The sequence below is a fragment of the Ahaetulla prasina genome, chromosome 3, assembly GCF_028640845.1.
Source record: "Ahaetulla prasina isolate Xishuangbanna chromosome 3, ASM2864084v1, whole genome shotgun sequence".
Classification (NCBI taxonomy): Eukaryota; Metazoa; Chordata; class Lepidosauria; order Squamata; family Colubridae; genus Ahaetulla; species Ahaetulla prasina.
Window position 1 is genome coordinate 187396884 of NC_080541.1, and position 12914 is coordinate 187409797.

Consider the following 12914-nt stretch of genomic DNA (forward strand, 5'->3'; position numbering starts at 1 on the left):
TAGGGCCGGGCTACTTACGGGACCGTCTGCTGCCACCGAATGCCTCTCACCGACCCGTGCGCTCTCACAGAGAGGGACTCCTCAGGGTACCGTCGGCCAGGCAGTGCCGACTGGTGACACCCAGGGGAAGGGCCTTTTCTGTGGGGGCCCCCACCCTCTGGAACGAGCTTCCCCCAGGAATTCGCCAACTTCCTGACCTTCGAACCTTCCGCCGCGAGCTTAAGACACATCTATTTAACTGCGCAGGACTGGACTAGAATTTTTAAATTTTTAAATGTTTAAATTTGGTTTTAATGGGGTTTTATTATTTATATCTCTATTTTAAACATTCGGCCTTGTGTAATAAGTTTTTTAAATTAATGTTTTATTCTGTACATATATATGTTTTATATGGCTGTAAACCGCCCTGAGTCCCTAGGGAGATAGGGCGGTATAAAAGTGTGAACAAATAAATAAATAAATAAATAAATGCTTTGCTTTCAGATGGTGTAATTATCTCAATATATTTTACATTAACAGTAAGAATCATGAACAGGTACATTTACTATCTGCAGGATATAAATAAGTACATTTAGAACCATGAAAAAAAGAGCTAACACTTGTTTTTAAATTATATTAATTCTATGGGAAGTTTTAAACTATAGTCTCCAAATTTCTTGTATCTCAAAATAGCATGAAATGATTCTACTGATTTTTAAGTCATGCACTGAGGTGGTTCTAGGAGGTTCAGGCTTCAGACTTCTTTTCACATCTCCTAACTGTAGTTAATATTGACCTAGAATATATGTCTTTGGTTGGCATCCCCATGAGTAGTTTTTTAGCTAGCTAAAATCACTTTTGGGCATACAACACCAAGGTTATATTTAGAAGTGCCAGCTTAAAAGAAATGAAAAGAGGTAATAAAAAGTTTTTAAAAAGTAGCTTCTGTTGTTTTTCCAACATTACCATTAGATAGCTCCCTAGGTGGCTCAGTGGCTAAGATGCTGAGCTTGTTGATAAGAAAGGTCAATGGTTCGAATCCCTAGTATACGTCACCTGTGTGAGCAGGGGGTTGGACTAGATGACCTCCAAGGTCCCTTCCAACTCTTACTGTTACATTAATTTATCTCCTTTAGAATGGGATGCAAAAGTGTTGTAGAACACATTATTTGTTCACATTAGAATTTATGTTAATCTTGTTAGTATGATGATTTTAGAGGTCTTGTTTTATCAGATGTAATTTCTGACGTATTAGGACACTGTTATTCAGTCTACTTTTTTGTTGCTGATTTATTTTTGTACATCATGTTGAATATTTGAATGAAAAATGGCTTATAAATGCTTTCAGTAAAGAAAGTCAAATCCCTTGCCACATACTTCCATGTAAACCATGGATATATTTTTTTTTGCAGTTCTGTGCTTAGTAACCAGCTGTTGAGATATATCATCAGACATAATTGGGCAATGAAATATAGATGCTTATAGAAACAACAAAGAGATACAGAGAACACTTAATGGCTTGCAATATTTACTGGATTTCAGCAGCCCCCACATATGGTATGGCATTTATTTTATGAATTTAGACTCCATTTTTATGCATTCTCTGAACCCTTGAGTAATTGATATCCCTTTCTGCCAAAAAGTTATTGACTCATGCCTGACATCTGTGATATTGTACATACTTTATTTAATGAACAGATGCTGCATAGTAACAAAGACTGATCCAATCTGCCAGAGATATTTTAAGAAATAAAGTAGATCATTTAATACATAAATATTTCTGCATGCGGAAAAAATACTGTCTGACCTTCAAGATCTCTTGGTAGTGTCTTTTGCATCTGAGCAACCAATTCAACATTACATTTCACCATTACATACTGTTAATACTACTTCCCCTTAATTGGTGGCATAAATCTGGCTGCTACAAGTACCATCAAAACAAATTTCAATGTGATGTCCCATACATTTGGGCAAGCGGTTGGTTGATGTATTGTAAAACAATTATGACCACGTAGGCCATATCCAAATGCATGCAGGAAATTTTCCATTAAGTCAAGTTAAATTTTATTTTGCATGTTGCATGTCACTCTTTGAACTGATATTAAAATCTAAGGCTATATTTCTATAAATGTCCTTTGATAGTAGAATCCAGTTCTACATACTGGGATAAACTGCCACATATAGAAGGGCAATTTCCTTTGCGCTAAATAATGCAGTTTCCTTCCTGTGCAGATAACTCTTGAAGCAAAGGATTTTCGATAGTAAACATGTGCATATGAACTTTGTATGAGCAAACTTTGTTTGCATATGAAATTGTATGAACAACAATGGCTTCATCTGTTCATTGTACTTTGAAAATTGAGATATAATCTAGGCAATAATTAAACTGTCTCCAAAGCAAAGAAATACAAGAATCTGTATAACCTCTTGATTGTTTAAAAATCTGCATGTGAAACAGGCACCCACAAGCTTCTTGGTTTGATCCCTTTAGGAGACTGGGAAGCATAGAACTCATACTTGTGATGGGTTAACCATGGCTTAACATTAATTATGATAGCGCTAAAAAAATCTATCCATATTTCTTTGGTGTAAAGTTAACTATCCTGAAAAAAATCTTGAAGGAAGAATCTGTAAGAATTTATGAGCCAAATACAATAACTCCTTTTTGCTGAGTTAATTTCCCTTATTGCATTTCTATCTTTAGTGCCAACTTTTCAAACTAGCATGTTACACATAGATCCAAGCCACTTCTCTGTAGGTATTTTGCAACAGTGAAGGATCATATATCGGCATACAGTCAATGGAATGAAAAGGATGTTGCTGTTCTCATTCCATTAATACATCCAACTTGAGCTAAAAGCCAAGCCACAGGTTAGTAAGCAATAATGAACAAATGCATGCCACATTTTTATCACCAAACCAGACCAATGCTTGGCAGATTATAGAACCCAAAGTTGCAATTGTTTCTCACTTTTAGTTATCCTAGAGTTATTTTTTTCCTTACGGCAACAAATAAAGCAAGTGGCAGCCCTCATAGATGGAACGTGCAACCAGCAACTTGCTTCAAATGCAGCATATTCTCTTGGGTAGACTGAGGAGGACAACAAGCAAACCCAATCAGAAACAGCAGGTGCAAGATATTTAAACTACAGATTTGGGGGTCTGTATTGGCGAACAAAATTTTGCCTAGCTAACCAGCAGCTGCAGCTCACACCTAAAATAAAAGGTCTAGCTTAGCATCTTGTGCCGATCAAACACAGTCTTCCGCTGTTCCTGCACCTGACGCTTCCACCTTTCCTGGGCTCCTTCCACTCTCTCCAGCACTGTATTTGTTCTGGCACTGGCTGAAGGACGTATGGCTGTCAAGGAACAAGGTTCCTGCAGTAACAGAAGGAGAAACATCTCAAAGAAAAAGCATTTCAAATGCGCAGTAGTAATGCTCCACCTTGGGCTATAAAGACAAATCAAAATATTTTTTAAATCGAATGGACAGGGATATTATATTCATACACACTGTGAAAATAGCAAGGTTAAACTGCTCATCATTAATGACAGAAAATCTCTCAAGGTAGCTATATTACTTCAGTATGTTTTGGATTATGAAGAATGGTTAGTTACCTTCTATAAAAACAAATGCAAAGGAATTACAATGAAATGGCCGGGTAACATTCTGTCTACCAAAAATATAAATTTCCATAATCAATATAATCATATTATATTGCATTGTTGCCATATTTAAAGCAGAAGCAGGAGATATTTCTGAAATATAATTCCCAGCTTTCTCTCTTTATCATAATGAGCTGTAGTTCAGACAAATTTAACAGCCTTATTTTAGATACTGCTTCAGCGTTCTAATTCAAATGAATGAATGAAATACAAAATAAAATCCTTTGGTTTTGTTGGCTTAATGTGAATTGTGTTGTCTCAGGAAACATAGTTAACGGGATTTTAAAATATTTTCTTCAAAACAAAATGTGCTCATATTTAATGTGCGTGAACTTCAAAGATGCAATCCACAATCTAAAATGAGATCCTAGAAAGAAATCCAATTCCTTTATGCAGTGGTGAAATCTGAACCAGTTTACTACCATGTGAGGTGCGTGCGCATGCACAGTGCAAGCCAAAAAAAGGCATGGGATAAGCAGAATAGCACGCAGGGATGTGTGGGGGGTTGTGATCAGCTGTGGCGCACAATCTTTTTCATTTTTGAAAGCATTTCTTTTACAACCTATTTGGCTGAATAGGTTGTAAAAAATGCTTTTAAAAGTAAAAAAAAAGACTTGATCGCACGGCTCAGCTGTGATCGTCGGAGTCTTTTTTTAACCTTTTAAAAGCATTTTTTTACAACCTATTTCACCAAATAGGTTGTAAAAATGCTTTTAAAAGTAAAAAAAAAAGACTTGACAATCACACGGCTCAGCTGTGATCGTCAGAGCCTCTTTTTTACCTTTTAAAAGCATTTTTTAATAGAACCGGCAAGCATGGGCGGGGGATGGGGGGGGCAAGGATTTTTGCTACCAGTTCTCCGAAACACCCGCCGCCATCGCTACTAGATTGGCCGATCTGGTCCGAGCCGGGAGCAGTTCACCCCTGCCTTTATGTCACTAATTGTTTAAAGGTGCCTTCTCTAACGCAATCACCTCTAGACTTCAGAAAGCTGCACACTCAACTTATCTGCAGTGTTTCAGCTTGGAAATGTTAGTTCTGAGTGCTGATTATAGAAACAGATTTTGCGCCATATCTTAAACCCTCTTCAGGCATTATGCTGTCTGGAAAGGATGAAGATGTGTGTGCATTGGGGAGAAGAGTATCTAGAGGGAAAGGGCTGTATGCTGAACAAAGTACCCTCTGTGTGTGGGAAGGCTTCCATCATTGTGCATACAGAAAACGTTATGTGAATAAATATGTAAATAAGTGAATAAGCATACGTGGAGGTTTCTACATACCAATCACTTTGTTCTGTAAAGTGATTGGTATGTAGAAATCTCCACTGCTGAACATATGGATTTAAAGATCTGATTATTGGCAAGCCTTCCAGAATCTCAGGCTTTCCAAAATGATTAGCTTTTAATTCCCACAATCTATTAAGTGGGGGATTGTGGGAAGCAATGTACGGAAGACACCAGATTCAGGTAGTCCAAATGGAAAAAGAAAACCTGTTTAAAGAGCATCAAACTCACCTCTGACTCTTCTTCATTGTGCAGGGGCTGAGTATAGGCATCTGGTTTGCGAATAAAAGGGTCAACTACCATTAAAAAGACCATGTAGAGTAGAAGAGCTCCAATCACCGAGAGATAAATGATGATGATAATCTACATGAACACAAAATGTCATCAAAGATCTTGGATAAAAGAACGTATTTTGAACAAAGCATCAACATCTATATTGTAATAGGGAAATCAGCTAAAAAATTACCAGTGCTAGAAAGGATAAGATCAAAATATGGACAAAGATACCATGTTGGATTTCCCCAGTCTGATGCCTTTTCAATCTGCTGGAAGTATATGCAGTTATACAGATTCGAAATTCTGCATTGTATGAAGACGTCGGATTTAAAAAAGGATGAAGAAAATAACATCTTTCCGAGCAAAGTTAAACAGTTCAAAACCAAACATTTATATACAGTACATAACCAAAATATGACTAAAATTATTTCCTTGATCTCTTAAGGAGAAATCTAAGATATGATTCTCAAATACAGCTTTCACTACAAGGTAATGAGAAACACTAATCAGGAGAACTACCTATGTAGACACTCTTGTCTTGCCACAATCTCACAATGCTAATTTCCTTGTGAGTATATTTTCAATTCTCTTTTTAGTTTCCTTGACGGTTGTCAACAGCCAAAATTCTTACTTCTATACAATGACAACAGAGAAAGTTGGTGTAAGAGACAGGTTGGTATTTTACCTTGATGGTCGTGGTGCTTCGTTCTTCATACTTGCACTCACACAACAGGCAATATGCCTCAACATCATGTCCTGGCACTGGCATAGGGTCCACTATATGCAAGCAGTTACTGTAGTTGTGAGAAAAAAAGAAGCAACAACGGGCATCAAAAACCTTTTATCATATGGAAGTTCACCTGTTTTCAAGGATACAGAGTTTAATGTTACATTTAGCTGGATAATTTTGAGACTGCTACTACATCACTAAGTTAATTCCCTTGACAGATATACAAATAGATAAAATGTACAGGATGAAAGTATCCAATTGATCAGACAGAAAGCATGAGACTAGTTCATTTCACCGTCTTCCTATACTGAAGACCAGTTTTAAAACCAGCTTTTTAGAACAATCACATCTTGCAAACATTCTATGAGCTTTGAGAATCTTTTCTGAAATTTGCCTCACCAATCTTTCTGCGATACATTGTTCTTGTAAATCTGTCCTGTTATATTCCGATATGGTGGGCAGACACACTTGCAGCGGATGTCTTCAAATGTCTATAGAAGAAAAATAGGATACAAGTAGAATAAGCAATATGTGTGACCAATAGTTTTGCCTCATTGCAAAGTTGTTAACGATACTCTTTCCAGTCATGTTATATTGTGCTGGAGAACCTGTGATCCTTGATATTTTTTTGAACTACATCTTGGTTGTTACAACTGTTAAGTTTTACTTCAGTAATATTTATTTATTTATTTAAGAAAATTTGTATGGCTGTCTACTCACTCTCAGCAACTCTGGACAGCTTACAAAAATAAATATTCAATATCAAAAAAAATAAAAAAACAATACCAACAATCAATCAAATAAGCCCACTCTGGGTTCCCCAGGCCCTTTGGCAAAACCAGGTCTTCAGGGCCCTGCAAAAGAATGTCAAAGTGAAGGCCACTCTAATCTCCACAGGGATGCTCTAAAAAGAGGGAACCACCACAAAGAAGGCCGTTCTTCTGGGCCCCGCCAGATGTACCTCCTTAGGAGAGGGGACCCACATTTGCTGACTTCAGCTCTGGTAGGTCAGATGGATGTTAACCAGGAAGAGACGGTCCTTCTGATAACCTATCCCCAAGTCATGTGGGGGTTTTGAAGGTGACAACCAGAATCTTGAATTGTACCCAGAAGCAGATCAGTAGCCAATGAAGCTTCCACAGGAGAGATGCCATCTGTGCACATCTACATCTGCACAAAACAACATGGTTCACTGCATTTTGAACCAATTGGAGCTTCCAGATTCTTTTCAAGGCCAACCCCATGTACAGGGTATTAAAATAGTTGAAGACAGGAAGTTACTAGGGTTTGATTAACTGAAGATGGATCGTTGGTCCAGGAAAGAGGATAACTGATGCACAAGCCATAGCTGCATAAAAGCCCTGGCCATGACTGCTACCTGCTTCTTGAGCAGTTGTGAGTCCAGAAGAACTTCCAGATTACACATTGGATCTTTCCGTGGCAGTGCCACCCCTTCCAAGACCAGAAATGGCAATTCTCCATGGACCAAAGAACCCCCAAACCCAGAGTCATTTGATCTTTCCAGGAATCGGTTTCAGCCCACTGTTCCCCATCCAGCATATAAAATTAAATGTTAATTGCTGAGGGCAATAAGATTGGCATATAGTGGAATTAAAACCTGTGTGAGAATAAATAGAATGTTTAGTGAATGGTTAAATACTGAACAGGGAATAAGATAAGGATAGAGATCTCCTTGTATGACATCTTGATTGTTTAATGTATTTATGAAAGAAATGGATAAGGAAAGTTTGTGGTGACATTAGAGATATGATGATTGGGGCCATGAACATAGATGTACATTTGTATTTAATAATATTATGTTGTTGGCTGATAAACTATATGATACAATGAAGAGCACTGTATATATGAATACTGAGATAATTGTGTTTATCAAAGAAAATAGAGTGAAAGATTGCAGACAATATTCAGATATCAAAAAAATTACACTAAGTAAATGAATTCGGGTTCATGTGTAGAAATTAATCCATACACAAAAATTTAATTTAATTATAAACTATTTTTTTCTTCCTATTGTCCTCCCTCACCTTGCTGGTCTCAAATGATGGTATTAGGATACACCAAAAAATGGCTGCAAGTGACACCGATTTCATGATTTCTCAGACGTGTAAATGAACATTACCTGCAGGGTGGAGGGAAAACAACAGAAATCAGCCATTTTTTGTAACATTATAGACATTTAGATATCACAACTCATCTGGTAGAATGTGATAAGCTGGTTTCCACAAGATATGTATAATTTTGACGAGACCTCCTCCTTTTAGGGCCTGAAAACCTGAAGCAATAAAATCATGTATCAAAAGCCAATAGTTCACAACAGATATGAAGGTTGCACAAGAACTTGTAGTGTGTGTAAAAGAGAAGAGAAAAATCAGCCTTTTTCTATTCCTTATGCAAAGGAAACAATTTCAGTAGCATCGGTCTTGCATTAGATTTTAAATATAGCTCATTACATATTACCATTTTACCATATGTTACACCTTGTGCTTTTCTGCAACTAGATTAGATTTTCTACAAAAGATGTACAAAAGGGCCCAGCAGAGATTATACTACTGGGTTCATTTTCTGTTCTGTTACATCTCAAATTGCTCTCAGTTTATACTCTGGGGGATCCAGGGCAAACATCAATCGATTTATCAGGAAACTCTCTTGAGAGCTACGAAAGCCTGCTGGAGCAGATTGTACTTATGTAAGATTTGTCCAAGTTATTCCTGGATGCCCGAGAAGCTCTGAATCTTAAGAGGAACTCAAAGGAATCATACTGAGTTTGATAAAACTTCTGAAGCGTATCTAATGCATACATACATACTTAATAAATTACCCTTCAACAGTATTTGGATAAGATTTTGCATAAATGTAAAGATTCCAAAATAATCTTCCCCTTCCTATGCAGTGCCTGGTATATACTTCTTCATAAGACAAAGTGATGATGGTTAGTGCCATGCTTCCCTCCTGTGTGCAGTGCCGTAACAATTGAATAATGTCGCCTGGAATAGAGGCTGTATATAATGAACCCCACTACTTATGCAATCTGTAGACTCTTTTTTGATTGTCAGTGCAATCTTCCAATTATCAAACTCACTGCTATATTTCCCACTGGGAAATACTTGTTGCACAGAATTTAGAAGTTTCCAGCTATATTCTTTCTAGCGCTATGAGGTCTAACCAAGCCATTCTGACATCACGGCTAGCTATCCAAGCCATTTTAACATCATTCTATCTTGTGACAGTCCAGAGAATGCTTTGAAATTTGTACCCAATTTGGCTGGATAAATATGAAAACCAAAGTTCTAGTCTCATACTGTAATTACCCTATCTGGAAAAAACATAAATGAAGAATGGCACATATTGATTTTTTGTTTATGTTCTTCAGAATGGGAATGAAATGAAATTCACAGAAAAGCTGCATTATTATGAAGAGATGAAGCTTGTCAAATTTCACAGAAACTGATGCACGAATTATCAAGATTGGTTACATTGTGATTTTTTTATCTAGCTGCTTTGTGTTTTAATTTTTTGTATACTGTAATTTACTTATTTTATTTACTTTTTAATACTGATAGCTAGCTACCCATTCATGTATTTGATGAGCAACCATATAAACTGATTGGTTTTTTGGGGGAAAAAATACAAAAGTAAGATACACAAACCTATGCTTATACTAACCATGGATATTTCAACATTTCCAGAGAACCCAGTAATAACGTCTTTCCAGAATACTGTGTTGAAGTGTTACTTAGCCATCTCTGAGCTGGCATAGAATGCCAGTATAAATCTTGCTGTCCTTATTGCCAATCTCAGCTTTGCTGCCATCCAGGTCGGTAAAATGAGGACCCAGATTGCTGGGGGCAATATGCTGATTCTGTAAACTGCTTAGAGGGGGCTGTAAAGCACTCTGAAGTGGTATATAAGTGTAAGTGTTATTGCTATCCCCTTCTAGCATGTCCCCAGCCAGCAGGGAATGCCTCCACCAACTGGGGAACTATGTCATGAATAGGAAAGGCCTGACTTCAGGAGTTTCTCAGCTCCTCCTTCCATCTCTCTCTTGGCTACTCCCAATTTAAGATATGGGAAGTAAAGCATAGTTGTATTATTCAAGTTATTAGGTATTGTAACCAGGAAAAAACTAAAATGGATTAGTTATTGGGTAACTAAGTCTCTTATCTTAAGAAAAGGAGAAAGGAGTGACTGAAAATATGCACTCAGTTGTGTTAATGATTTGGGTTTGCTGCTTCTTAAGTGCTTTGTATTTTAATTTTTGTAATGATTATAATTGTTTTTATGTTATTTAAATTCTGCTCATTGCCCAGTATCACTCCACAGCTGTCATACAATCCCAGAAAAAAAATCCCTTTAGTTTTAAAAGTTGTGAACAAATTCCGTTTTTTACTACCAGTTTTTCTGTCTTTGAATCAAATGTGCTATAGCTCAACGTATGTATTATATAAATACAATCTTATCACAATCGGATAAGAAAGATAATGCGGATGAAAAACATCTACATTAATTCATAAAGCTTTGGTCTAAGATGATAGTTTTAAATGTATTCCAATTTCTACACAAATTCAAGAAGTCACCAAATTAGAAATTAATCATGTAAGTAGTCCTTGACTTACAACCACAACTGAGTGCAACATTTTCATTGCTAAGCGAGGCAATTGTTAAATGATTATTTGCCCCATTTTACCAACTTTTTGCCACAGTTGTTAAGGCAAATCACTATAGCTAAAGTGAATTATACAGTCATTAGGCAAATCTGGTTTCCCCCATTGTCTTTTGTTTGTTGGAAGCTAGCTGGGAAGGTTACAAATAGTGACCACATAACTCTGGAACAGTGCAGTTATCAGAAATACATGCCAGTGGACAAGCACCCAAATTTTGATTATGTGACTGTGGGGATGCTACAACCATCATAAGTATGAAAACCAGACATAATTCACATTTTCAGTGCTGTTGTAACTTCGAACTGACACTAAACAAATAGTTGTAAGTCGAGGACTATGTTTAGCCACACAACCTAAGTTGGAAAAACTTTCCTGAATCTCACATGCAGTTATTGATTTGGAAATGAAACAGTTATAGTTTGAGTCTATATTTTAAGTCAAGCTCAAACTGAAGAGGAATGGGTCTGTGCAGGGACTGAAGATACACACCTACTCCAATCATTTTTAAGAGATGTCTTGAGAAACTGGGTAGATCATGTGATAAGAATGGAGTATCCATTAACAGACATCTCCTTAAAACCCCAAAGGTGCTTTTTCAAAAGGCAACTGGACTTTCTTTCTTTCTCCTGAAGATGTTTCACTTCTCATCCAAGAAGCTTCTTCAGTTCTGAAGTTTCTTGGATGAGAAAGGAAACATATTCAAGGAAAAACAAAGGAAGTCCAGTTGTCTTTTGAAAAAGCACCTTTGGGACAACCATGGCCTGGATAACTTAAAATCTCCATATTCTTCACTAAAGCAATTTTCTTAAGCATCTGATAAAGTTTACATTCTTCTTCCTCTTTGTGGTGTAGAGCAGGGGTCTCCAACCTTGGTCCCTTTAAGACTTGTGGACTTCAACTCCCAGAGTCAGCAAAGCTGGCTGAGGAACTCTAGGAATTGAATAGAATAGAATAGAATAGAATTTTTATTGGCCAAGTGTGATTGGACACACAAGGAATTTGTTTTGGTGCATATGCTCTCAGTGTACATAAAAGAAAAGATACGTTCATCAAGTCCACAAGTCTTAAAGGGACCAAGGTTGGAGACCCCTGGTGTAGAGTACTCCAAATTTAAAGGGAAGGAAAATGAAGAAGAGGCATTTCCCCCTCCTCAGGGGGAAAAGGAAAAAGCATAAACAGAAGGGAAAGAGACAGGAAGCTCTCTTGCACAATGGCCAGATTTCCCAAAGTGTCCAACTTCGATGGCCAACTATAATTTCCACCTCCTCTCCATCTCCCATAAAAGTGTGCATGTCATACCTCTGCAACGGACTTAATTTTTCTTCATTCCGCAGAATTTGGATTGTTTTTTATGTAAATGAAAAGGTGAAGAGATTGTATATAGGTCAGGATGAAAAACACCCCTAATTAAATAAGGGTGCCTTTTGCTGCAACTCCTGAAGGAACGGCAGCAGTTCATAGCTACTACCCACCTGCCGATCACCTTCTTCTGAGGCTTTAAATTCCCTTTCAAAGCATACCATTTTTCAGGACACGAGCCACCAGAGAAACACGCAGATCACGGGCAGAGATCGGATTCTTCCAAGCTTCGCTACACCCACAGTACCACAAGCTAAGGAAACTGGTCCCCGTTTTCCCTCAACCAACATCGGGGTTTTTATGCTATTGGCGACGGAACAAGAGACTCACCTAGCAGCGCCGGCTCCTAGAAACGGTCGGATCCGCCTTTCGCTGTGATTTCCTGCTGACATCACCATAGTAGACGTTGCTACAAACCAACCAGAGCGGCTGCCGCGATTTAAGGGGCTATTAATAATTTTCTAGTCTTTTATTAACAAGAAAAAAAAGTCATGACAGCGCTCTGTGGATTCCAGGGTGGACTGCAAAATGTTAAAGTAGGAGAGGCGAAAAGGCTGCGTAGCTGTTCCTCGGGATGTGGGGTTAAGAGAGACGCAATGTCGTTTGCTCAAACAATTTGGAGAATAACTTCAGTGCTAGAATAGAATAGAATAGAATAGAATAGAATAGAATAGAATAGAATAGAATAGAATAGAATAGAATTTTTTATTGGCCAAGTGTGATTGGACACACAAGGAATTTGTCTTGGTGCATATGCTCTCAGTGTACATAAAAGAAAAGATACTTTCATCAAAGTACAACATTTCCAACACAAATGATGGTCAATATATCAATATAAATCATAAGGATTACCAGCAACAAAGTTACAGTCATATAGTCATAAGTGGAAAGAGATTGGTGATGGGAACGATGAGGTTAATAGTAGTGCAGATTTAGTAA

At 37.5% G+C, this 12914-nt stretch overlaps 2 protein-coding genes across 4 annotated transcripts in view; both read right to left on the reverse strand.

Moving 5' to 3' along the window:
* Positions 1-12335, reverse strand: part of LOC131196044 (proton-transporting V-type ATPase complex assembly regulator TMEM9-like) — a 32500-nt gene extending 20165 nt beyond the window's left edge. The window contains exon 1 of the mRNA XM_058178448.1: positions 12306-12335. The gene's annotated coding sequence lies outside the window, so the exon portion shown is untranslated. The remainder of the gene's footprint in view (positions 1-12305) is intronic.
* TMEM9 (transmembrane protein 9) lies at positions 1643-12368 on the reverse strand. Of its 3 annotated transcripts, none has more exons than XM_058178440.1 (6): positions 12306-12368; positions 7980-8074; positions 6334-6425; positions 5890-5998; positions 5160-5291; positions 1643-3357 (listed from the first exon to the last, which is right to left on the reverse strand). In XM_058178440.1, exons 2-6 carry the CDS (start codon positions 8043-8045, stop codon positions 3208-3210), a joined length of 549 nt encoding a protein of 182 aa, XP_058034423.1. In that variant the 5' UTR covers positions 8046-8074; positions 12306-12368; the 3' UTR covers positions 1643-3207. The 3 variants fall into 3 exon arrangements, with proteins under 3 accessions (XP_058034423.1, XP_058034424.1, XP_058034425.1); XM_058178441.1 differs by lacking the exon at positions 12306-12368 and adding an exon at positions 12089-12296; XM_058178442.1 differs by lacking the exon at positions 12306-12368 and adding an exon at positions 12137-12281.
* Between the last annotated feature and the right edge of the window lie 546 nt (positions 12369-12914).

Bases quoted from the DNA above. Each gene is read 5' to 3' on its own strand.
- TMEM9 (XM_058178440.1), bottom strand. From the start codon at position 8,045: ATGAAATCGGTGTCACTTGCAGCCATTTTTTGGTGTATCCTAATACCA. The intron at 6,426-7,979 runs GTGAGGGAGGAC...TTTCTTCTATAG, and splicing joins CATCATTTGAGACCAGCAAG to ACATTTGAAGACATCCGCTG. The intron at 5,999-6,333 runs GTGAGGCAAATT...TCACAACTACAG, and splicing joins AATGTATCGCAGAAAGATTG to TAACTGCTTGCATATAGTGG.